The 25,975-nt window shown below is 45.0% G+C and overlaps 1 protein-coding gene across 6 annotated transcripts in view; it reads left to right on the top strand.

Annotated features, from left to right (window-relative positions):
- The window catches only part of RPTOR (regulatory associated protein of MTOR complex 1), a 344,118-nt gene that overhangs the window by 143,423 nt on the left and 174,720 nt on the right, over nt 1-25,975 (top strand). For 5 of the 6 annotated variants that reach the window (XM_059998020.1, XM_059998021.1, XM_059998025.1 and 2 more), the window contains exon 4: nt 12,064-12,222. In XM_059998020.1, the coding sequence (XP_059854003.1) occupies nt 12,064-12,222 (159 nt within the window). Of the gene's footprint in view, nt 1-526; nt 632-12,063; nt 12,223-25,975 lie in introns of those variants that run through there. The other variant, XM_059998026.1, reaches the window with a different exon arrangement.

Genomic DNA, 25,975 nt, shown 5'->3' on the forward strand with positions numbered 1-25,975 from the left:
CTAAACCAGCTCTTCTAGTTCTTTCCTGCCTCTTTTGCAAATTAAGGGAGGAAGGAAAGAAGAATTGTTATTGAATAATGCATAAAGGAAAGAGAGGCAGTGATGTTACAAATTTCATGTAAAACTGTTCTTATTGGGAAGATATGTGTTGAAAACACCAGGAGTTACTTTGACCTTGTATGGTAGCCCTTCAATGCTAGTGTTCACCATTTCTTACGCGCTTTGCTGGCCCTGAGAGCTCCTGTTGTGCCGTGACCTGGGCACTACAGGCACAGCCGCTCTGTTTCCACACAGGGTGGAAGTCAGGTTGTACTGTTGGGTAAGCGGCAAGAAGCCAGGGCATTTTGCCATGGGGCAATGAAATTACCCAAACTAGTAGTCTAGAAAACATCCCGTGGAGCAGATGAGCCCGAACCTGGAAGGTGGACTCCTTCAACGTTGAGTGTGGAGGCTGGGGCCCTGCTCAGAGGTCACCAGCGTCCTCCGGAGCTGCCTCGGAGCCAGCAGCACATCCCGTCCTGTCACCCCCAGATTTTTGAGGCTCCATGCCGAAATCAGACTAACCCCTACAGAGAGGATCATCTTGAATATTAAAAGAAATCTAATAAGAAGTAAGAAATTTCTTTGAAAAGTAAGTACATTGCATTAGCAAGAATGCCTCTATGGCAATTAAAGATTTGAGTTTGTAGCCATAGACCAGTTGGAGATAGACTCTGACAGTTCGACCCTCCCGTTGGCTCCTGGGCCCTGACACAGCCCTATTTGGGGCTTGACTCAGAGTGAACTCTGGTGGTAGGAGGTATAAGGCAGGGACATCTTCCCATGAGTCAATTTGATGGCTGTTTCTTTGAATGAATTCCAGCTTGATTTGCGTTGGTGGGCACACCCCAGCAGACTGCTTGTGCTTGCCTGGTTTGGCAACACCTATTTCCTCCTCACACTGCCAGGTATTTAGTTATTCCCTTGTTCATTTTGTTACTGTTGAAGATAACATATATGAGCTGTTTCCAGAAGTTCTCTGCAACTGTGGCAGTGGCTCAGAGCACGATTGCAGGTCTGGAATGCCCATATTCCTGTGTCCACTGAATGTTCTGGTCCTAGTGACTGGGGTCCAGTCTCCCCTCTCCCACTCCCTCTGTCTCCTGCATACAACTTATTACAGTTTGAATGTTCTCCTTCTCTGCTCGCCAGGCAGGTTAATAAATATTGAGTGTTCCAGGTCACTAGCAGTTATTGATCTTGCTTGGAGGTAGTCCAACATTAATGTCAGGACGGAGTGGGTTTTTTCAGTGTTGATGTGGAATTGTTTGGAAAAATCAGTAGCAGTGAGTGACTTAGGCTATTCTAAGTCTCCTAAGCAGTTCTCAGCTTTGCTGCTCAGTCAAGGCAGGTGCTCAGGGTATCAGCCCCTCTTGAGAGGAAGGGCTTTCTGTTAGTGTGGTGTCAGAGCCCAGAGGTCATACTGAAGCAAGAAGGGATGCCAGCACATGAGGATGGTCAGAGATGGTCCTTCTGTCTTCTACTCCCTGCTTGTCCCCAGTTTGCAACAACACAAGAAAGCTCACCATTAGTCTCCGGGTCTCCATGGATGTCCTCAGGCTGCCTGGCTTTGAAATGGGCCCTGCCACACACCCGCTGTGTGACCTTGTGGTAGTTACTGTACCTCTCTGTGCCTCCCCTCCCTATCTGAAAGACAGGGACAATGATAACGCCTACTTTGCATGATGGTTGTGAAGGTCAGGTGGCTGGCACATCAAAAGTGCAGTGTGGGCGCCAATCTCCATCCTCGTCCTCCCTTCAGTTTAATGACACATACTTTCTCACGTGGTCCCCACAGCCTGCGCAGTAGTCAGGGGCACTAGTATTTTAGTTGTTTTACAAAGGAGGAAATGGAGGTTGGGTTTGGTTCGTGAGCTTTCCCAGGTTGAATGGCTGTAAATCACTGTTCTGGGGCTGACCCCAAGCCCTCCATCTTGGGGACCCCAGTTCTTGTAGAGGGGAGGGACTCACCAGTGGGCACATCTGACTCCTGTGTGGCTCACCTCTAGTGTCGAGGGGGGAGGGACAGAGGCACAACGGAGACTGCACCAAGGAGAATGAAGCCACCACAGGGCTGTCATGGATACGGAGGGAGTAGAGGGGAGGTGGCCAGGAGGACTCCTGAACTTCCTGGGGGGGCTTTACTGAAACTTGGTTTGCTTGCAGCCTGTCTCTCCCTGGAGGTGTGATACAGCATTGACGGCCAGCGGCATTCCTGTCAGCCCCAGAAATGGACTGGAACTTGCTTTTAGGGTGGGCCGCAGTGAGGCGGTTCATTCACTTCGTAACCCAGTCAGAGCCTCCTTTGAGACACCACTGCCCTTGGCACATCTTGGCGGGGGCATGGGCGGTGGGATACCTGAAAATGTTTGTGTCTGCTGCTCAGCTAGAACTGTGAAGTGGGTGGAGCAGATCGCTAGAACAGTCTGTGCTGGAGCCTTGAAGACTGTGAGTCAAGAGGAGGGATTCTTAGAAGACAGAAAATAAATTACTACTTAATGGTCAAAGGGGGGCCCTGGATTGTTGAAGCAAACATGAATCTAAGTCAGGTCAGATCTCTCTGCAGACCACATGTCGTGAGCCTCTTACTGTAGTGATGACCCAGGCAGGTGGAATGGCCCTTATCTGTCAGCCACTCTCAGAGCCAAGGTCCTCCTAAGAGGTCAGTATTATGGCTTATGCATTCTATCTCTGAATGTGCCCTAAAATTCCAAAATAATATGAAAAGGTTGGAACCAATTGGAAAGTGATCAGAAAATTCTGTGTTTCTAGACTTCTTCTAAGGGTCACCCCCTTTATTTCTGAAAAACAAGTAAACTCAGTTCTACCTGTGCTGAGTGACCAGACTCAGGCTGCACAGGTGCAAATGCAGAGCATGAAAGCCAAGGCGAGGCCTGCAGGCCGGCCAGCCGGGGTGGGGTGTGGGCCCTGCTTCTGCTCTGCAGAAGGGCTCTGGGCTCCCTTCTTCTTTGGTGAGATGGTTTTGATTTGTTCAAGATCCAAATTTCGGTGATGAGTTTGGGAAGGATCTGGTTTTATTTTAGATGAAAACTGCAACTGTTTCTATAGGTGTGACGCTGAGAGCCAGCACAGTGTCTGTGAGTTCCTTTTGGGCCAAGTAGATTCTTGGGCAGGTTTATAGACTGAACACCTGTTTATAGGAGGCTCCTGCCTCCTGTTTATACTTCAAGGACTCAAGTGTTCCATTTCAGCTTATAAGATAAGCAGTAGTTGTTTTTTGTTTGTTCTTTAATTAAGAGATTTGGGGAAGGGGAACAGTCTTATAATGATAACACTGGGAAAAAATTATACAAGATAGTATCTTACTATGAAATAGTGAAAACATTTTTTTTAATTAATTAATTTATTTATTGGCTGTGTTGGGTCTTCATTGCTGCGTGCGGGCTTTCTCTAGTTGTGGCGAGTGGGGACTACTCTTTGTTGCGCTGCACGAGCTTCTCATTGTGGTGGCTTCTCTTGTTGCAGAGCACAGGCTCTAGGTGCGCGAGCTTCAGTAGTTGTGGCACGTGGTCTCAGTAGTTGTGGCTCGCGGGCTCTAGAGCATAGGCTCAGTAGTTGTGGTGCACGTGCTTAGTTGCTCGGCGGCATGTGGGATCTTCCCAGCCCAGGGCTCGAACCTGTGTCCCCTGCATTGGTAGGCGGATTCTTAACCACTGTGCCACCAGGGATGTCCCTAGTGAAAACATTTAAACAGAAAATAGAACTTGCAAATGGACTGGACAGCGTGTTTGTGCTACACAACACTTCGCCCTGTGTCCTTCCTAACAACAGAGTAGCTCTGAGGTCTGTGAAAGGGCACAGCTTGCTCAGGACCCCTGGAAATGACACGGTGGCTGAGCGGAGGGCTGTGAGGGTGATGCAGCCGAGGTGGCTGTGCTGTGCTCAGGCATGGTGATGCTGTCTTGGGAGCAGCAGACACCCCCATTGAGGACTCGTTTTTAGAGGGCAGGTGGCCTGATTGCTGTGTATTTGAGAGGGAAGTCTGTGACCGAATGGAGAGACTTGGAGATGATGGTCTGGAGGCCTGGGGATAGTTGGGGCGTGTTTGACCCCTGGTAAAGGCAGAGGTGGTACAGCCACGTGTTAGGTCCACTGAACAAGTTCTCGATGAAGGGGAGGTGAGAAGGAGAGCAGCACAAAGGACAGGCCTGGGGAGTGTGGTCTGGGTGACTCAGTATAGGCTGATGCCAGTGATTATGGTAGGGAGCCCAGAGGGTGGGCATGTGTGGAGCATGACGAGGAATTCGGCCATGGATTTGTTCAGAGGTGCCGTCCAGGAGGCGCATGTAGTGTGAGAAAAGAAGGGAAGCTGAGTCATGGCCACATCTGAGGATTAATGGAGGAGGATGGACCAGGGAAGAGGTGAGAGACAGCAGTCAGAGCAGTCTGAGGGAGGAGGAGAGGGGCGGACAAAGGGGAGGGAAGAGGAGGAGAGAGGGGTGGAGAAGGAGGAGGAGAAAGAGGGGGAGAGGGGAGGACAGAGGGAAGATGAGAGGAAGGGAGGGGGCGAGGTGACGATGGTGATGGTAGTGATGGTATCGGTCTTGGCGGTGATGAAAATGATGACGGTAGTGGTGATGGTGATGATGACAACGATGGTGTTGGTGGTGGTGATGGCAGCAGCTTGGCCTAGGTAATGATAGTGGGGATGCAAAGGGCTATAGCAACAATAAGTGTTTTGTGAGGGATGGTGGTGTAAAGCTCCTGAACTTCCAGGGGCCTGGAGCTTTCTTACATGGGACCACCACCTAAGACAGGTGTCCTTTGAGCAGACCTGACCTTCCTCCTCCTACCTAGCAGTTCCCTGGAAGCCCTTGCTTCCTACTTGGGAAGGAGAAGGATGGGGTGAAATGTTTGCAAAACCCCAGACCAAAGGCAGAATTGGCCCAAAGTCTAACATTATGTTTTTTCCTCCTGGACAGTTCTGAGAAAATCTCTCAGGCATTTCTGTTTCTTGGATCTGAACTTGAGGTGTTGCTCATTGCCGTAGAAGGATGGAAATAGCATTATTCATACTCACATTCCTAGTCGAGTAATGTGCAGTAATCTTTACTAGAAACCCCAAAGAAGCACAGGCAGTGCCGCTGCTGCAGCACAGGTTTCCTCGTTACGGGATTCTGTCATGAGAAGACCCACCAAGCAGAGACCCCAGCTCCTCCCCCAGGCGCTGCCATTACTCTCCTGCAGCACAACAGCAGCGTTCTGTGTGGCTTCACCAGACCGAGAAGGGCCACCGCTGCCAACTGGACCACATGGAGCAGAGCCCCTCTTGCCGCCACACCTTCTAACCTCTGGAATGTGCACGAGGAGGGGCCACATCCACAGGGAAGGCGGAGTCTGCAACAGCACTGCTTAGGCCTTATTAGCATGTAGAGTCAGCAGGAGACCATCCTGGAAGGAAATGAAACCTGGAGCCCCATTCCCTTTCATTAAGCCCAGGGCCAGTCTTCCTTTGACCCTTTGTCCCGTTGTTCATTCTTCTGTTTTCTTCCTCTCTCGCATCCCCCGAAACTTCCATGCTTGTTTTTTTATTACATCTTGAGATTTGGACTTATAGTAGCAGTGCCCAGCACAAGAGGCAGTATTTTAGAGACTTGCGTTGTCATTCAGTACACCCAGCTACACTTGTCACAGGTCTCCCAAATGGTGAGATGCTTCCTGTGCCACAGCAGTCCCTCCAGCCACAAAGCCATTATCCCGGGCATTCTAGTTTTGAAACAAAACCTTAACATGGTGTGGTGACATTTAATTTAGTGCTTCTCATTTCAAAGCCCTTAAAAATATTAATTAATTCCCATAAAACCCCAGGAGGCTTATTATTAATATCTGTAGTGCCTTTCATGCTGGTCCATTAATGTGTCCTTTCTGTGTGATAGGTAAGAAAATGAGGCTAAATCATTTTTTGCATCCCACAGGAGAAGACCTTGATGGAGCCAAGGTTAGAAATAGCGAATCCCTAACTTTATTGACATCTCCGAGTAATGTCAGCCCCTTGACCTTGTGTGTGGTTTGGAAGAACAACTCTCCTGTTTAGGACTAACCTCGGGGGACAGCGAATGATCTTTCAGCGGAGCTGAGATTTCACAAATCCTAGCTGGATAGCAGTGCAGAGGGGCGGGCCTGAGGGAAGCTGGGCAGCAGCAGTGAAATGTGGGGCCCAGACAGAGCAGGAAGTACCGTCGCCTCGCGGGATAAGTGCCTCGCAGCACATGGGCACCCAGTGAGCCCTGCCAGCCTGGGAGATGCTGTGCGGCGCGGCTTGTTCATATTTTGGGGCGCTTTGTCTTTGAGTGACTTCTTCACAACTGTATGCCAGGTTTCCTTAGCCCCAGGAGCAAGAACTCCACTCCGTGGGGCAGGTCACAAAATGAGGGGCTCCCCAATCCCTAGGGTCCAGCTTGTGGTCTTTGGTCATCTCCCTCCTCGCCGCCCTGCTCTCTGGCAGTTCTGCATGGTATTTTCTCCCGTGTCCCTGCAACTTCTGACTTGAGAGGTCTTCTGACTCTGAAAATGGGTCCTTTGGGTGACGTGGCTTTTGTGTGAAAGGAGGGGGCCTCCGCCAGCTCCAGGCGGCATGGTGGGCACAGGCCTCCCAGAGGAGGGGTGGGAGGGTGCCTGTGTGTGACTCTGGTGCCCCTTGGCCTCGGCCGAGCCAGGCCATGGACCCGAGGCAGTCCACTCTCCACCCTGCACGGGAGGCTGCAGGAGGCTCCTGCGGGACCAGCTCGTAAAGGCAGCTGCAGGGGCATCGGGCTCCCGCGCCACGGCCACTCTTACTCAGTAGAGTTGTGAGTGGTGACGAAGGGGGCACGCAAAGCGGGCTGTGCTGCTTACCAACAGTGATCACTGTTACACTTACTGATGGCGGGAAATTTCCGGAAGTAAGTATGGGCAGGGGAATAAACACATATACACTGAAGATTTATTTGCTGTTTTCTTCACGTTGTCTGATAAAACCGGCTGTGATTTGAAAGTTATTGATGATCAGTCAGTGCTTTCGTACCCGCATAGCAGGAGAGGTGGGTGCAAGAGGGGTGGTTCCCCTCACCATTGCCTCCTGCCCTTACCTCACCAGGCACAGACCCTGCCCTCTCTAGAAGTTCCCCCCCACCCTACTGCTCCTGGTCATCACTGTGGCGGGGAAGAAAGGGCACATCCCCACACGGCTCTCCCGGGGTGCCCTCTGAATGTGTGGGAAGGAGGCCCCTTCCCTCATTTCTTCTAATGGAACCGTTTGATTTAAGTTGGTTTTCTCACACCTTTGTGGAAATGTTTTGGTTTGGGAGGGGAGCAGTTTCTGTCTCACGTACTGTTGTCCTAACCCTTGAGCAGCCCCACATGCTCAGAGCTGGCCCCCCAGAGCCCCCTCGGAGGGGAGACAGCTCGAAAGCCATTAACCTCATTTGAACTGAGTTCCTTTCCAGTATGATTCCCTGTTACTGCTCTTGGTAGTAAATAAAAATGCTTTCATTTCTTTTGTGCTCACAGGGAAAATAAGTAACAAATTCAGAACTCCTTTTGGCATGCATTAAAATTATTTTGCGATTCAGCCTTTCCCTCTTTGCTGTTTTGCTGCTCCCTCTATGAGCCACCTGGAAGCCTTCCTGGGAGTAGGGAAAATACACGTCCGATATTTCCTAACATCTCCCTCCACTCCAGCACAGCCCAGTGAGACTTGGTAATGCTTACACTCACACTTCCCTTCAGCCCTTGGGCCTTGTCATTGAAGCTCCTGGTGATAAAATGGTCTTCTGAATTCTTCTGGTTATTTCTACCTACCCAGCCAGGATGTCTTTTAAAAAACACATGTATCAAAAAAGCATAGGTATTTATTTTAATTTACATAAAGGCCCAGGTCAACGTGTCTACCAAGGTGGGATGTGATTTGCTGCCTAGTTTGGCCATTCCAGCAGCTCTGATTCACAGAAAAATCTAAATTCTAGATTTATGCAGGTCATGTCACAGTGGCTGAGGGATTTGGGCTGAAATAGTAGTTTACCTGGGTCCTATGCTCCGGCAGGTGTTTTTGGGCCGGGGACTCTCTGACTTTTCTCATTGTGCTGATGTGGATGTGGTTCTGGAACACATGTCCAAAGTCATGACATCTTAGTAAAAGGTTTCCGTCTTTGCCCCCAGAACTAGATTTTCATTTATCAACTACTCTCATCTAGTTTTATGGGATTAGCCAAAATTTAGTTGTGTAGAGCGTTGAGGCTCAGTGCCCTGTTTCTGTCCAACCCAGAGCACAAATAAGTAGTTTATTGGTGATGAGTCAGGAATGTTTTCCTGCATCCTTTTTTTTTTGGTGGGGGGTCACAGGATCTTAATTCCCCGACCAGGGATCAAACCTGGCCCCTGGCAGTGGAAACTCGGAGTCCTAACCACTGGACTGCCAGGAAATTCCCTCCTCTATCCTTTTCTTAACTGTTTAATATGCAGAATTCCATATAGCAAAGTAGAAGAATTATTGAACATCTAAGTACCAACCTCCTAGACACAACAGTTTTTACATATACACTTTCTAATTTTGTGCTGAAATTCACTTGTGTCACTTCAGTGTCAGATAGGATTCATCATTTTGGTTTGTTTCATTACAGATTATTGTAATCAGTGTCAGTAAAAGTTTGATAGTCACTCAGCAACTGTTTGCTAATAACTGAGCGTGTTGTGAGGCCATGGGAAGAATATAAAAACAGAGCTGGGTACTGAAAGGCACACATGAAACTATAATCCGTGTCTGCCCTCATGGGGTTTACAGTGTCCATGGAGCTTAGACAGCTTCACAGGAACACATGACAAAGAGTATAAGTTAGTTTAGAGACAGAAAAGATTATTCCTGCCAAAGGGGACCAAGAAGGAATCCTGCACAGAGCTAGATGTTGAACTGGTGCTCCCAGAACATGTGGTTTAGGTGAGCCAACACAGGCTGAGATGCCCACCTGGCCGGAGGGAGCAGGTGCCACGGCTGCCTCCCCAGGCCGGGCACAGGCTCCATGCCCCTGAGTGCCCCATGTCCTCAGCCCCCACATCCACACAGACCCCGTCTCTCTTGGGGCCAGCCCTGCTCTGGTAGCATGGGTAATGCGCAGCCCCTCTGTCAGTGTCGGATTAATGCACATTGCCTCAATGAGAATGAATTTGAAAACATCACATTATGTGTTGGCTTTCTCTAGTCTCCTTTGTGACACAGTTTTATTTTACAAATAGCATTCTGGACCTCATGGAAGAAACACAGGGAGAGACCACTTTGCTGGACCCTAACCTGCCACCTCAGGGCAGGGTCCTAAAATTGTCCTGCAGTGGAATAGTGTTGCTATCCTTGTATCAGTTTACTTACAGTTGGAAAAAATTGGGGGAATCTGGAAGAACTTTGTTCTGAGTTTCATCATCCTGAAGCTTCTGTGTTTGTGCCCCCAACGCTCTCAGAACACACGATGCAGTATTTCACCAGGATTTTCTACTGTCAGAAATTGCATTATTAGCACGTATTTAATTAGGTGAAACCAAATGTCATATCTCAAACATGGAGGAACTAATGCTCTGCGAGGTGAGCCACATTTTCCTGTAGTTTCCTCCCGTGTAGCTCTTCATTTTCCTCTGAAAGGTCAGGACGCCTCTCTTTTTTTTTTTTTTTTTGTGGTACGCAAGCCTCTCACTGTTCTGGCCTCTCGCATTGCGGAGCACAGGCTCCGGACACGCAGGCTCAGCGGCCATGGCTCACGGGCCCAGCCGCTCCACGGCATGTGGGATCTTCCCAGACCAGGGCACGAACCCGTGTCCCCTGCATCGGCAGGCGGACTCTCAACCACTGTGCCCCTAGGGAAGCCTCAGGACGCCTCTCTTAAACATAGGCCGCAGGTCATCCTCAGGCCTATGTGTCTGCTTTCCATCTCTGCTCCCTCCACCTCCCTGCTCTTCTTTTGAAACAACTTCAGCGGATGCTTCCTGAGCAGCACCCATCACTGTGTGCTGAGCCCTGCGCCAGGTGGCAGGCCCACAGCGGGAGCCGTGATGCTTCAAACATAGTTTCCTCGCCGTTCATGTTTCTTGTTCTCACCACTGTTTTCTTCAAGTGATATCATGGCACTGGGTTGGGTTTTTCTGGTTTTAAATTTAACATTTTAAACAAAGTTTGAGAACTTTATCAAAATAACAAACATACACATTATGTTTTGAAAGTCAGAACATAATCCCTACCTAGAGGTAAACCCTTTTAGCTGTGTTTTTTGGGCAGATATGCCCATATTTTAGAACAATATGTGTATGCTGCTTTTTACTGATTTATCAACTTGGGGTGTTTTTATTGACTTCCTGGTTTGGCTTTAGTGGTTTTATACACATCACTTCCACGCGACCATCTAGTACGGTTATAAATTTACACTTTCAGTTCTTTTTTATTGGGAATTTACCATTGAAAGTTCTTTGAAAGCAAACAAAAGGAGATGAATATAAAGTGGAGAGACTCTTCTGATGACCACGTGTACCCCTCACCCAGCCTCAGCGTCCTCACCACACTCTTGAAGTTTGCACAGTTTCTAATGAAATAAAATCAGTGTTCGTAACATTATGACTGTGTGAACACTGTTCTCCAAAAAGCCAGGAAATGTGTTTGGACCTAATTCTGGACTCTGTAGTAGCTCCCTGGCCTGCTGGTCTCTCTGGGCCTCGACCCTCACCTTTTACTTAGAGAGGCCCAGAGGAGGTTGGAGTGTCGGGGGGCAGGACCCCTCATAGCTCTCCTTTCAGTGTTTTCCTGGCTGTTCTGGCATATTTATTTTCCACGTGAACTTCAGTAGCAGCTTGTCAAGCTCCGCAAAATAGCTGCTTGTTATATTTATTGGGAATGTGTGAACTCTTAACCTGGGGAGAACTGATGTCTTAAGAATGTGGGTGCATCCTACCCAGGCAGGGAGCATCTCCCATTTGTTCAAGCCACCTTCTGTTTTCCAGGAGAGTTTTACAAAGTTTCCTTGTCAGGGTTTTGTATATTTCTTGTTAAGTTCAATCTTCTTTGTTGCTTTAGAAGTGGGGGTTCCTTATGATTTTAAACATCTGTCGTTTATGTATATATATGTAAAGGCTGTTGATTTCTGTGTGTTTACTTTAGGTCCTGCTAATTCAGTGAATCCTTTATGTTCATCAGCAAGGGTCCAGGCAGGAGTAGTGGGAGGGGGTAAGCAGGGCGAATATGACTAAGCAAGAGAGGGGCAGTTTGCTTCCTTACTTTGTTGTGTTTTTGAAACTATTCTCCCTTGCTACCATATATATTATAGCTTCCTGTGTTTAAGCAAATTCTCTTCCATGTTCCAGACAATTTTTCCAAACAGATTCAATGCTTCTAAGAAATACTTTTGATATCACAGGGATGCTACCTTTTACTAGTGTTACCATGTGGCAGGAATTACTTATTAATCTCATGAGATCTTCACAGTAGTTCTCAATAAATATTTGTTGAGTAAATGAATGTTTACAACCACCCTGTGAAGTAGTCATCATCCCAGTTTATAGATAGAGAAATTTGAGGTCACTTGTGCAGGGTCCATTAAATGCAGACTTGGAGTAAAGGATGGAGTTGTTTTGTTTTGTTTTTTTAATTTATTAATTTATTTTTGGCTGCGTTGGGTCTTCGTTGCTGTGCACAGGCTTTCTCTAGTTGCAGTGAGCAGGGCTAGTCTTCGTTGCGGTGTGCGGGCTTCTCATTGCGGTGGCTTCTCTTGGTGTGGAATACGGGCTCTAGGCATGTGGGCTTCAGTAGTTGTGGCACGTGGGCTCAGTAGTTGTGGCTCATGGGCTCTAGAGCACAGGCTCAGCAGTTGTGGCACATGGGCTTAGTTGCTCCGCAGCATGTGGGATCTTCCCAGACCAGGGCTCAAACCTCTGTCCCCTGCATTGGCAGGCGGATTCCTAACCACTGTGCCATCAGGGAAGCCCCAGGATGGAGTTTTAATTCTAGGTATTCCCATGAACCCATGATAAGTTTCTTAATTTTTTCTCCTGCAACAGGCGCGGTACAAGCAGAGCCTTGATCCAACTGTGGATGAAGTGAAGAAGCTTTGCACGTCTTTACGTCGAAATGCCAAGGAGGAGCGGGTCCTCTTCCACTACAATGGGCATGGGGTGCCCAGGCCCACTGTGAACGGCGAGATTTGGGTCTTCAACAAGGTGGGCATGCCATAAAAGGTTCCTGTGAACTGAATTTGTTTCTCTTTTTACAAGAAAATCTGTAAGTTTTGCTGGTTGGCCACAGGTCCTATTCCCCTGTAGCTTCTGTGGAACCATTGATGGCTAATCCGTTTCCACAAACCCAAATGCAGGAAGACTGAATAGGGACTTGGGCCAGTTATCTGGTGGAAGTTTGGGGATTCTTTCTTTCTTTCTTTATTTGGCCTTGCATGTGGGATCTTAGTTCCCTGACCAGGGATTGAACCTGTGCCCCCTGCAGTAGAAGCGCAGAGTCTTAACCACTGGACTGCCAGGGAAGTCCTGGGGATCTTTTGTATTTCAGTGATAAAAGTTGAAAAATAGTCAGGCACAGGGAGTTGTTTCTTTTGCAAAACACGTTAATGAAGTGGCTATCTAGGGAAGTCATGAGGTCTGGGGATCTTCCTTTGAGAATCACTCATGTTCCTAGAAGATAAAATGGTATAAGTATTCCAAAGAGCTAATACGAAGCAAGTCTGCAGACAGGGCTTCAGCTCTGCTCTCTCCAAGGTCAGTGTAGCCAGCCTCCTACAGTCCCTTAATCAAAAGACTGTAGATGAGGGACTTCCCTGGTGGTCCAGTGGCTAAGACTCCATGCGCCCAATGCAGGGGCCCCAGATTCAATCCCTGGTCAGGGAACTATCCCAGGTGCCGCAACTAAGAGTTCGCATGCCGCAACTAAGGATCCCACATGCAGCAATGAAGATCCCTTGTGCTGCAGCTAAGACCTGGCAGAGCCAAATAAATAAATTAAAAAAAAATTTTTTTTTAAAAAAGGGAATTCCCTGGTGGTCCAGTGGTTGGGACTCCATGCTCCCAGTGCAGGGGGCCCAGGTTCATCCCTAGTCAGGGAACTAGATCCCACGTGCTGCGACTAAGAGCCCACATGCCACAACTGAAAGATCCCACACGTAGCAACGAAGATCCTACGTGCCACAACTAAGACCCTGCTCAGCCAAAAAAAAAAAAAAAAAATATATATATATATATATATTTTAAAGACTGTAAATGAAAGTGAGGGGTAAACGACACCCCTTCCCACCATCCTGGGTCCTGTGCTGCAGGCTCTTATCACATCCTCTGAGAGGTGGTGCCTGTAGGTGTGAGCATTCAGCCCACCTGGCAGCTCCTACACACTGGAACACATGAACCAGGACAGGAGCTCATCACACCTGAGTTCTGACTTCAGCCTCACCACTTGTTAGCCCCAGGACATGGACAAATGAGAAGACTTCCTAGATCTCTGTTCCTTATTGTGGAAGCTCCTTCATAGTGAAGGATTAAAGTAACCAACACACCACTCACATAGTGAACTCTCAGGGGACGTCCACTCTTCCACAGGTGGCCAACAGGTAGGCAGACGGGACAGTCAGGGACCTAGAGGAGACAGAGTGGAGAAGAGGCCTGGACCCAGCTCCTCCCTCAGGATAGTGCCCTCTCTGCCTTGTATGTACCTAGATACCAACTTGATTTTAATCATTTTTATTATTATATAGATTCAAAACTGTAGTTATAAAAGAAGTAGAATTAAAAGAAATATGATGTCATGAACCACCAGCTGTCCACCAGCCAGTTCAGAAAATGAGCCTACAGGGTCCCTGCATGCCCTCCTCACTCTCACCCCTACCCCACCCTCCCAGGTGACTGGCCCCTGAGTGCTGAGTTGATCGGTACCATGCTTTTTATAGCTTCCCCATCGTTGGGGGCTCTCCAGACACACGGGGGTTGGGTGTTTTCTAGTTGACGGGATTGGGGTCATTCCTGCTCAGTTATGTGCTGAGGGTCATCCCCCGACTGCTGTGGCTGTGCTTCCTCCCTCAGCCCCGCTGATGGCCCTCCCAGTGCCTCCTGTGTACACAGACATTGGGTCGGTCCTGTCTTTGTACAGTTCTAAACTGCCTGCGTGTTTCCATTACTCATGTCTTCCCAACACTGGGGGGGGGGGGGTGGAACACTGCGTGGTGGTGCAATCCAGTCACCCCAATAACTGTGAGACTGGTGCCCTCTGGTTTCTGGGTCAGCCACATAGGCTTCCCCTCTTGCAGTGCTGTTTCCTGTTTTTCACTTGGGTTGTGTCTTTTTCTTATTTCTTATTGAAGGAATTCTTTATATTCTAGACAGTAACACTTTACCATTTTTGTTAATTGCAAATGTCCCTGAGTTTATGGCTTGGTTTTTTGGTTTGTCTGTTTGCTTCTGTTCTCTTGTGTTGTCCCTTAGTAGACAGGAGTTCTTTATTTTTTTATTTATTATTATTTTTTTTGCGGTACGTGGGCCTCTCACTGCTGTGGCCTCTCCCGTTGCGGAGCACAGGCTCCGGACGCACAGGCCCAGCGGCCATGGCCCATGGGCCCAGCCGCTCTGCGGCACGCATTATCCCCCCGGACCAGGGCACGAACCCAGGTCCCCTGCATCGGCAGGCGGACTCTCAACCACTGTGCCACCAGGGAAGCCCAGGAGTTCTTTATTTTGAAGTGGTCACTGTTCAGTCTTCCCTTAGGATGTGGGCATTTAGTATCTTCTTTAAGAAGACTTTCCTTATGCCAAGGTTACAGAAGTATTCCACTATGTGTTCTTTCAAAAGTGTATTTTTGTCTATTAATTTGGGTCTTTAATCTACCTGGAACTGATTTTTACACATACTGTTAGGTAGGGGTTCAAATTCTTTTTTCTTTTTTTCTTTTTTTCAAATGGATACCGTTATCATTTAATGCCAGCTTTGGACTCGTCAAGTTTCCTTAGTGAGTGTGTATGTTTCTGAGCTCTCTGTTCTGTTCCATGGGTCTCCCTCTGTGCCCGTAAACTTTTTTTTTTCTTAATAAATTTATTATTTTTTTAAATTTTTGGCTGTGTTGTGTCTTCGTTGCTGCACGAGGGCTTTCTCTAGTTGCAGTGAGCAGTGGCTTCTCTTGTTGTGGAGCACGGGCTCCAGGCATGCGGGCTCAGTAGTTGTATGTACCTAGATACCAACTTGATTTTAATCATTTTTATTATTATATAGATTCAAAACTGTAGTTATAAAAGAAGTAGAATTAAAAGAAATATGATGTCGGGCTTCCCTGGTGGCACAGTGGTTGAGAATCTGCCTGCTAATGCATGGGACACGGGTTCGAGCCCTGGTCTGGGAGGATCCCACATGCCGCAGAGCAACTAGGCCCGTGAGCCACAACTACTGAGCCTGCACGTCTGGAGCCTGTGCTCTGCAACAAGAGAGACCGCGATAGTGAGAGGCCCGCGCACCGCGATGAAGTGTGGCCCCCGCTTGCCACAACTAGAGAAAGCCCTCGCACAGAAACGAAGACCCAACACAGCAAAAATAAATTAATTAATTAATAAACTCCTACTCCCAACATCTTCTTAAAAAAAAAAAAAAGAAATATGATGTCATGGACCACCAGCCGTCTCAGTAGTGGACAAGGGCTCAAACCCGTGTCCCCTGCGTTGGCAGGCAGATTCCTAATCACTGCACTACCAGGGAAGCCCCCGTAAACTATTTTAATGAGTATAGGTTTTCAATGATTCTTGACATTTGGGAAGGCAAGTTTCCCTCCTTTGTTCTTTTTGGTCCTTTGATCTTCCATGAAAATATTAAATCAACTTGCCAATCAGTGGATTAATGGGGGGAGACTCAACATCTTTATATTGTTGAGTTTCCAAACTATGCTCTTTTAAGCGTTTATCAGTAGTATTTTATAATTTCATAAAGGTTTATATATATATTTTGGGGGGGGGCTGTGTTGGGTCTTCGTTGCCGTGCGCAGACTTTCTCTAGTTGCGGCAAGCGGGGGCTACTCTTCATTGCAGTGCGCAGGCTTCTCACTGCAGTGGCTTCTCTTGTTGCGGAGCACAGGTTCTAGGCTTGCGGGCTTCAGTAGTTGTGGCACGTGGGCTCTAGAGCGCAGGCTCAGTAGTTGTGGCCCACGGGCTTAGTTGCTCCACGGCATGTGGGATCTTCCCAGACCAGGGCTCGAACCCGTGTCCCCTGCATTGGCAGGCAGATTCTTAACCACTGCACCAACAGGGAAGCCCGATACTTTATATTTTTTGATGTTGTTAAAAAGGTTTGCTATAAAAAATATATTTTGCAAGTTTTTATCAGGGTATATGGCAAGGCAGTTGATTTTTGTACATTTATTTTATGTCTACTAATTTTGCTATTCTCTCATTGATTCTAATGATTTGTACATATTTTAAAACTTTCTTAACAGACTACCACGTGGTGTGCAAATCGTGGCAGTTTTATTTCTTTCCTTCCCGTCTTGTGTTTACTGTTCATATCTTACTGTGCCTCCAACGCCTCACAGAGCGTGGAGTGGTGACTGCATGTCCTTATCTCACCCCTCATTTCGAAGGGGGTGCCTCCTGTGCGTCAGTGTATGATGTTTGCTATAGATATTTGTAAAAAGAATAAAAAATAAGAAAACCCCTTATCGGATTAAAAAAGTGCCCTTCTATTCCTAGTTTATTTTTTCAAATCATGAATAGATGTTGCTTTTCCCCAAGCCATTATGTGTGTGTGTGTTAGATGACGGTATGATTTTTCTTCTTTAAACTGGAAATGCATTGAAAGGTATATGATTTTCTAATATTAAATATACCTTTCCTTTGTGGGATAACCTAGTGTGCCTTTATCAATTATGTGTTTCATACAGGGGTTAATTCTGTTGTTGGTATTGTGTTTAGTATTTTTACATCGGTGTTCATGAGTGAGACTGGCTTGGAATATTTCTTTCTCTTGTTGTCTTTGGATAATCAGTGTAACTGTGGCCTCAGAAAATAAGTTGAGGGAGTGCTCCACTTAGATACACAGGGATTGTTTTTGTGAGATTTGAAGTACATGTTGTCTGAATATTGGGTGAAGCTTACAAATCAAGCTGTCGGGCTGGTATTTTGTATGTGGAGAGATCTTTGACTACCTATTTAGTTTCCTTCATTGCTAAAGGGCTATCCAGATGTTCTGTTTCTTCTTGAGACAGCTTTGCTAACTTACTTTTGTAGGAATTTGTCCATTTCAGCTAAATTTTCAAATTTGTTGGCAAAACGTGACTCATATTTCCTTATTAATTTATCAGAGTCTGGGTTAGTGATGTTTCTTCATTCATTTTTGATATTGTTACTGGATACCTTCTTTCTCTTTTCTTGTTGATCACTCTTACCAGAGGTTTCTGTATATTTCATTAGTCTTTTCAAAGAATCAACATTTAACTTTCCCTCCTCCAGAAGGATTGAAAGAACAATAGAATGAATATTTTTATACTTTTCATCTATATTCACCAGTTAACACTTTGCCACATTTGCTTTATACCTCTGTATAGATAAATATTTTTTGCCTTAGCCATTTGAAAGTTACAGATATCATGACACTAAAAACAAGGACACTTTAGTACATAACTATAATACCCTTAAATTGCTCAAGAAATTTAACATCAACTCTATAATATTGTTTAATATGAAGTCCATAATCAAAATTTCCCACTGCCTCAAAAATGTGTGTTAGTAAGCATTTTATGTTTGTTGATTTGGTTTTGCATTCAGGATCCAGCCCAGGTTCGTGCATTGCATTGAACTGTTAGTCATCTTTCTCAGTCTCCTCGGATATATAGAAAAAGAGATTGCTCTTTGCCTATTTTTCTTTATTGACTTTTTTTTAGTGAGGTTATTTTATTGTCTTCTTGTAGTAAGTTATCATAGTTACATGCCAGTCTTTTTTAAAAAAAATAGGCATTATTTTTTTTTATAGCAGTTTTAGTTTTTAGGAAAATTAAAAAGTACAGAATTTCCACATAACAGTCGTCCCTTGGTCTCCACAAGGGAATGGTTCCGGGACCCACTGCAGTTACCAAAATCTGTGGATGCTCAAGTCACTTAGTTGGCCCATCTTATTCACAGTTCCAAATCCCCAGATCAAACCCACTGAGGATCATGTAGTCCTGTATGTATTTAGTGGGAAAAAAATCTGCTTATAAGTAGAGCTGTGTAGTTCAAACGCGTGTTGTTCAAGGGTCAGTTGTATTCTCACTCCCTACTTGGCCTACATCTTGCCTCGGTGTGGTATATTTGTTACAATTGATGATCCAGTATTGATACATTATTACTAACTAGAGTCCATAGTTTATACTAGGGTTTATTCTTCATTTTGTACAGTTCTGTGGGTTTTGCCAAATACATAATGTCATGTATACACCATTATAGTATACTGGATAGTTTCACTACCCTAAAAATCCTGTGTTCCACCTATATCTCCCTCTCTGCCTGTCCTCCCCAACCCTTGGCAACCACTGATATTTTCACTGTCTGTATAGTTTTACCTTTCCCATAGTGTCATATAGTTAGAATCATATAGTATATAGTGTTTTAAAACTGGCTTTTTTTCAATTAGGCTTATGCATTCAAGGTTTCTTCATGTCTAGATAGCTCATTTTCTTTTTACCGCTGAAAAACATTCCACTAGTGAAGGACATCTTGGTTGCTTCCAGTTTTTGGCAATTGTGAATAATGCTGTTCTAAACTTTTGTGCAGATTTTTGTATAGACATGATTTCTTCTCATTTGGGTAAGTACCTAAGAGAGCCATTGCTAGACCAGCTGGTATGTTTAGCTTTCTAAGAAATTGCCAAACTCTGTTCCAAAGTGGCTCTGTCGGTTGCATTCCCACCAGCAACGAATGGGAGTTCTTGTTGCTCCACATCTTCCTCAGCATTTGTTGTTGCTGGTGTTTTGGATTTTAGCCATTCTAATTAGGTGTATAGTGGTATCGCATTTTAATTTGCAATTCCTTAATGACATACGATGTTGAGCATCTTTTCATATGCTTATTTGCCATCTATATATTTTCTTTGGTGGGGTTTCCATATCTTTTGCCCACTTTTAAATAGGGTTATTTGTTTTCTTACTCAGTTTTAAGAGTTCTTTTAATATTCGGGTACAAGTCCTTTATCAGAAATTCGTTTTTAAAATATTTCCTCCCATTCTGTTACTTGTGTTTCCATTCTCTGAAGAGTGGGCACTGACTTTTTGGAGAGTCCAGACCAGTTATCCTCTAAAATGTCCCCCATTCTTTGTTTTTTTCATGAGTTTGTATCAGACTGGATAAAAAGCAAAATCAAACTTTGTGCTGTCAGCAAGAGATGCACTTTAAATACAAAGACACATAAAAGTTAAATGTAAAAAGGTATATCATGAAATACTAGTTGAAAGAGAGCTGGAGTGGACGTATTACTAATTAGAAAATAGACTTCAAGACAAGGAGTTTTGTCACAGATGAAGAGAGACATTTCACAATGACAGACAAGTCAGGTCATCAGGAAGACATAACTACCCTGAATATGTAGACGGCTAATAGGAGAGTTAAAGATACATAAAGCAAGATTACGAGGGCCAATGAGAGAAAGAAACACATCCATAATCCTAGTTGGATATTTGAGTAACCATCTGGCAGTTATTGATAGGTTAAAACTGGTGTTAAAATTGAAGATAAAATTGATAATTAAAAACTTTCTCACAAGGAAAACTCCAGTCATGGTATATTATATTTTTCTAATTAAAAAAAAATCAGTTACTATTATAAAAGACTATCAGGGCTTCCCTGGTGGCGCAGTGGTTGAGAGTCCACCTGCCGATGCAGGGGACACGGGTTCGTGCCCTGGTCCGGGAAGATCCCACATGCCACGGAGCGGCTGGGCCCGTGGGCCATGGCCGCTGAGCCTGCGTGTCTGGAGCCAGTGCTCCGCAGTGGGAGAGGCCACAGCAGTGAGAGGCCCACATACCGCAAAAAAAAAAAAAGACTATCAATCACTCCGATTCAGTTAACAGAACACTGCACCCAATGCCCACAGAACGCACATTGTCCCGGGCAGGTGGACCACTCACCAAGAAAGGCCTGTGCTGGGTCACAGAAATGTCATAATAAAGTTTGAAGGATTGAAATCATTCAGAGTCTATTCTCTGGCCACAGAATCTGAAATTGTAGGCTAGCTGGAAAATCCTCAAATATTTGGAAATTAAATGACACATGTATGAAAAAAGGTATCACAAGGGATAATAAAAATAATTCAAACTAAACAATAATGAAAAGACGACTTGTTAAAATTTGTAGGATACAGCTAAAGCAGTGCTTGTATAAAAATGTATAGCTTTATTAAATCCTTATACAGAAGGGAAGAAAAGCTTAAAATAAAAATCTAAATATCTACCTTAAGAAACTAGGAAATGTTGAGCAACGTAAACTCAAGGGAAGTAGAAGGAAGAAGTAATAAAGAGCACAAATCAGTAAAATAGAGAACAGGTGGTAGAGAAAGTTAGAGCTAAAATTTGGTTTTTGGAAAACATCTGTAAAATTAACAAGTCTTTGGCTAGGTAGCAAGAAAAAAGAAGATACAATCAACATTTAGGAATGAAAGGGGATATCGCCACATATCCTGTAGACATTGAAAAGATAGGGAATGTTAATAATGTTATACCAATACATTTAATAACTTAAATTAGATGGAAAATGCCTTTTAAAATACAGCTTTCTGAAAGCGACCCAAAATGAAATAGAAAATCTGAATAGCCCTAGATCAATCAAAGAAATTGAATTCACAGTTAAAAACCTTCTTACATGTTGACTCATGGATAAATGGATATTTTTATGTAAGTATCATCTTATCATCAAAGTGTTTCCTGATCACTATATGTAAAGTGTTAAATCATAGATGGAAAAAGGGAAGTGTTCTTCATGATGCATGGGAAGTACAGTTTACACCAAAACTGGAAAGTGAATGTTTTCTGTTTCCATCAACATTTGCACTGTCTGCGCCAGGGGTTCTCAAAGTACAGGTCCCAGACCAGTAGCAGCAGTATTCTTGGAATTTATAATACATGCAGATTATCAGACCTCACCCAAGACTTATGGAAGCCTATTCTGGGGAGGGGCCCAGGTATCTGCATTTTAACGAGCCCTCTAGGCCATTCTGATGCACTCTCATTTGAGAATCCTTCCTCCATAAATCTGGTTTTCAAATATAGGACATCTGAGAAGTCAGTTAAGGTATGGTCTAAGGTTTTATGTCTCAGCATCAAGAAAACAATATTTTTTAAAAACTTTAAAGCTCTTATAAAGAGATAGCCCAAAGTTTTCTATCACTTCTCCTGAAGAAAGAGAATTTTTACTGATGGTCTTCAGCTATTGCAAGCAAACACAAAAATGCTAGAAAGGTCAAGTTTACAATAAAATTAACAGCTTTTTTTGGAGAGGGGGACAACTGCTGTATTCTCAATATGGATAAAGTAACAATTACAACAAATGTTAAATGTGGTCTGGCACAAATATTGCTTTTAAAAAATCACAAATACATCTTTTTGATAATAGCACATTTAAAAACTTTTATGATCCATCTTTCAACAGACTCAGTAATGAACTATATTCATTATATAGTTCATTATATATATATATTCATTATATATTCATTCTGAATATATATATATTCAGAATAAGAGGCATCTATTTGATAGTGATGCACAGTTTTTCCAAACCAATAAATTCTATTATTTAAATAACATTTATTTAGCATTACTCATAAGGTAAACAATTATTGAACTATAGTAAAGGAAAGGCAGAGAAAGTATCAGCAAAGCCAATAAACCTTCAGCCTTAAGGATTTTAAGGGACTAGGAGTTTGCTTGTGACTTAAACCCTGCAGTGTTTGGTTCACAAGTACCATTGCCCCATACCTAACATCTCTGGGCCATCACCTCCCAATACCGGTTCCTTCAGAAGGAAGATGAATCTTCTGCTTACCCATGCTCCTCTGCTCTCCTCGGAGGACAGCTGTATGCAGACGCCCTTACTGTCCAGGGAAAGCCAGGATGACACATCCAGATATGCCTGTGGTTCCTGTCTGTGAGGTCAGAGGAAGCATGCATCCTTGGGGGCTTTACCGGAAAGCCCTTAGGAGGATGCCATTTTACTATGGCTAAGACTTCTGACTCACATTCTGAGCTCTTTGGCAGAAGATGTACAGACCTTCCTAAACTTACAGTGGGGTTATGCCCCATAAACCCATCATGGTTGAAAATACCAAAAGCTGAAAACACCTGTGCTACACCTAACCTACCAAACATCATAGCTGAGCCTCGCCTACCTCAGACATGCTCAGAACACTTACGTTAGCCTGCAGTTGGGTGGAATCATCTAACACAGAGACTATTTTATAATAAAGTGTTGACTGTCTCATGTAATTTTTATTGAATACTATACTGACAGTGAAAAACAGAACAGTTGTCTGGGTACAGGATGGTTGTAAGTGTATCAATTGTTCACCCTCGTGATTTCGGGCTGACTGGGGGCTGTGCTCGCTGCCACTGCCCAGCATCATGAGAGGATCAGACCGCATATCGCTAGCCTGGGAAAGAACAACATTCAAAGTATGGTTTCTACTGAATGTGTGTTGCTTTGCACCATGTAAAATCAAAGACTATAAGTTGAACTATCGGGAGTCAGGGACTGTCTGAACTTAGAATCTGCTCGGAGTTGGAGAGTTGCTTCCTAGGAGGTCGCCGGCTTTACCTGGAGAACAAAGTGCCCTTCCTCCGAGCTCCTGTCCCAGGGCTCAGTGCTTGGCTGCCTCTGTGGTTGACTCAGCTGTGATGACAGTCTGATGAAGCATGTGGCTTTTTTTTTTTTTGATGTTTAATATAACCTGACAGATAAAGTAGAGTGTAATGAATAAATTATTTAAAACCTATTTCTATGTTGGAAATGAAAACATGGCCTTGAGTATGTTTTTTCAAGAGAAAGGAAAGACGCTTTGATTAGGAATTCTCTGTGCTCATAGTTTTTGGTGGGGGGAGAAACCAAACCATTGCCTGAAAGGCTGTGGAGTGTTTCTGGGAGCCTTCAGTGCATGGGGGACTTCGACTTCTCCAGCTTGCGTAGGTTGGTTCAGCCTAGAAGACACAGGGATAATTGCACGGGGTGGAAACAGTTGCACTTCAGGTGTTGTTTCTGTTCTGTTCACTCGCTGCAGCACCAGGGCTGTCATCCTGCAGGCCTCCCTTTGCAGGTTTGCAGGACCGTGATTCTGGCCCGAAGCTTGACAAACTCCCCAGGATCCTTCTGAGATGGGAAATGAGATCCACCTGCTCGTGTTCCAATAAGGATTCGTTCTCAAAGGCCATTTTCCTCCATATGGTTTAATAGAGTTGATTTTGTATCCCTAAGGAAAACAGACTTCCAAGTTTCACGGGCTTACTAAACTACAGATATACAGCTACTGCTTTAAATGAAATCATCTCTCCTCAAAGGCTTTGGTTCTCACCAGGGGAGGTTCCCCCTCAGGGTGCGTTTGGCAGTGTCCAGAGACCTTTTTGGTTGTCACAACTGGGCAGAGAGGGGGAAGTGCTGTTGGCAGGGCTGCTGCCAAGCCTGATGCAGTGCCCGGGATGAGCCCCACACTGACTGACCAGCCTCAAACGTCCACAGTGCTGGGGGTGTCTGCACTTCAGCCACAGAGGCCCTTGCTGCTCAGAGGCTGCCACCCACCATGCAGCCCATCTGTGTGGAGGTGTGGGTCCAAGCCATTTTCTGTGGCTGAGCATCCCTGTGGACGGTATTAGGTGCCAGACCCTCTCACAACTAAAAATCATGAGGCTAAAGACCAATTCCGAAAGCTCCTTGTATGCTGCCCCTTGGACAAGCATTAGAAAATGGAGGTGCTTCTGCCCTCCAGTGGGACTGGGTGGCTGACAACTCCACTTGAACCATTTCCGTGGCAGCCAGTGGCACAGGGAATGAAAGGGAAAACCCTTAACGAGTTTCCTGATGGATTAGTGCTTTATTATTTTAATGAGTCACCATTAATTACCTTTGTATCTCAGAAATTTAGAAAGTAACTTTTGATTTGGGGGAAATATAAAAATTACATTTTAGTTCAAAAGGCCAGACCTCAAAACACAGTTAAAATATATTTTATTGCGTGCTGCTTTGCTGCCTTTGGGGCCTTCTGGGGCTGTACCTAGAAGGCAGCAAAGATGACAGCATCGCCCTTTTCCAGCAGTCACTTGGATGACGTGGTGGCAGGAATGGGGTCAGAACTGCCCCAGCCATATTCGGCCGCTCCTCACTGAGCTAGAACCTTGTGGGAAGCAGATAAACAGCAGAGTGTGGCTGGCATATAAAAATGTGATGATTTCCCAGGCTGGTGCTAAAATCCTTTCTCCTCTCAGTGTAAGGGTGTCCCTGCCCAATTAAAGGGTTCCTTTTGGCCCTTTTCTCCCCCATAGCAGTGGGGGCTGCAGGTGAACAAGGGGAGGGATGCTGCTGGGCAGACGGCCGGAGAGGAGCGCTCTTCCCTGCTGGGCCCAGGGAGGCGCTGACTTGTGTCCTGCTCTGTCCAATGCAGCATGTGCTGAAGCCTTTTTACTTGTGCAGATAACATGTAATGCCTGCTCATTATGAAACACTGACTGAACGTAAAGTATGTTATAGTGAACCGTGGAGCTTACCCTTTTCCTTCCTCCTTTTAATAGTTGTGTGCATTTTGTCTTTTAAAAAAATACAAGTAATTTCTATTCTAAAAGGTTCCAAGAGAACAGAAGTTTTAAAAGAAATAGATATGACACTTTCTTACCACCCCACACCCCTGTCACCTCCCCAGTCAGAGAATGCAGTCCTTAGCAGTCCTGTGTTCTTCTTTCAGCACCATTTATAGGACCTTTCACTCAGCACGTTTCTGCTGAGTCCTCATTTCATTCAGCTTAAGTGCTGGGCATGTGGTGCTTTACACACAAAACAGGATATTATATGTGAGATTCTAAGACTTGCATTTTTAAAATCATGACAAGCCTCTGACATCTCTCCATGTCAGTGCATATAAATAACCTTGCATGGTGTTCCATAACGTGGGTGTATGGGCCCCCTTTGCTTAATGATCCCTTCATATTGGATATATTAGGATCCAAGATTGGTTGTGATAGTCCCTGTGGGCCGTCTGGGACTGCTGTGGCATCGTCATGACATGGGGCCCAGGCCCCTTCCATCACACAGCTCTGTTGTCCCCCTGCTTATGTCTTCTGCCATGTTCACTCCTCCTGGGAAGGGAAAGAGGGCGGCACTTATAATTTAGACACATTTCTGATCATGTCCCATTGGCCAGAATTGGGCTGCAAGATCAGACTTAGCTGCAAAGGAAACTGGGAACTGTGCTCAGCTAAACTTGCATTGAGGATGAAGAGGGGAAAAATAGATGTTAGACTGGCAGTCTTTTCCACAGTAGCATGTAGACAGCTTACAGGTTTTTACCAGTGAAAGTATTATACATCCTTGTATGTACATTTCTGTACAAATGCAAGTATTTCTATAGGATGGACACCTAGAAGTCAAAGGTATGTACAGTAAAAATTTTAAGAACCACCCAAATTGCCTTCCAAAAATAGCTTCCTCAATTTATACTCGCACCAACGATAAGCCAGCACCCTGTTGAACATTGTGGTCAGCATGGGGTATTATTCATACTTAAAACTTCTTTCCAGTTTGCTGGATGAAGATAGGTAGATGGATGATTCTCATTGTAATTTGCATTTCCATGATTAATCGAGAGCGTGAAACTTTTATAGTTGTTGATCATTCATGTTTCTTCCGTGAATTGCCTGTGTGAAGCTTTCGCCTATTGTATATTGTTTTTGTTGTTTTGTCTTTGTTGATCTGCAGCAGAAGCTTATATACACACACACATTCT

This window comes from Delphinus delphis, chromosome 19 (assembly GCF_949987515.2).
Source record: "Delphinus delphis chromosome 19, mDelDel1.2, whole genome shotgun sequence".
NCBI lineage: Eukaryota > Metazoa > Chordata > Mammalia > Artiodactyla > Delphinidae > Delphinus > Delphinus delphis.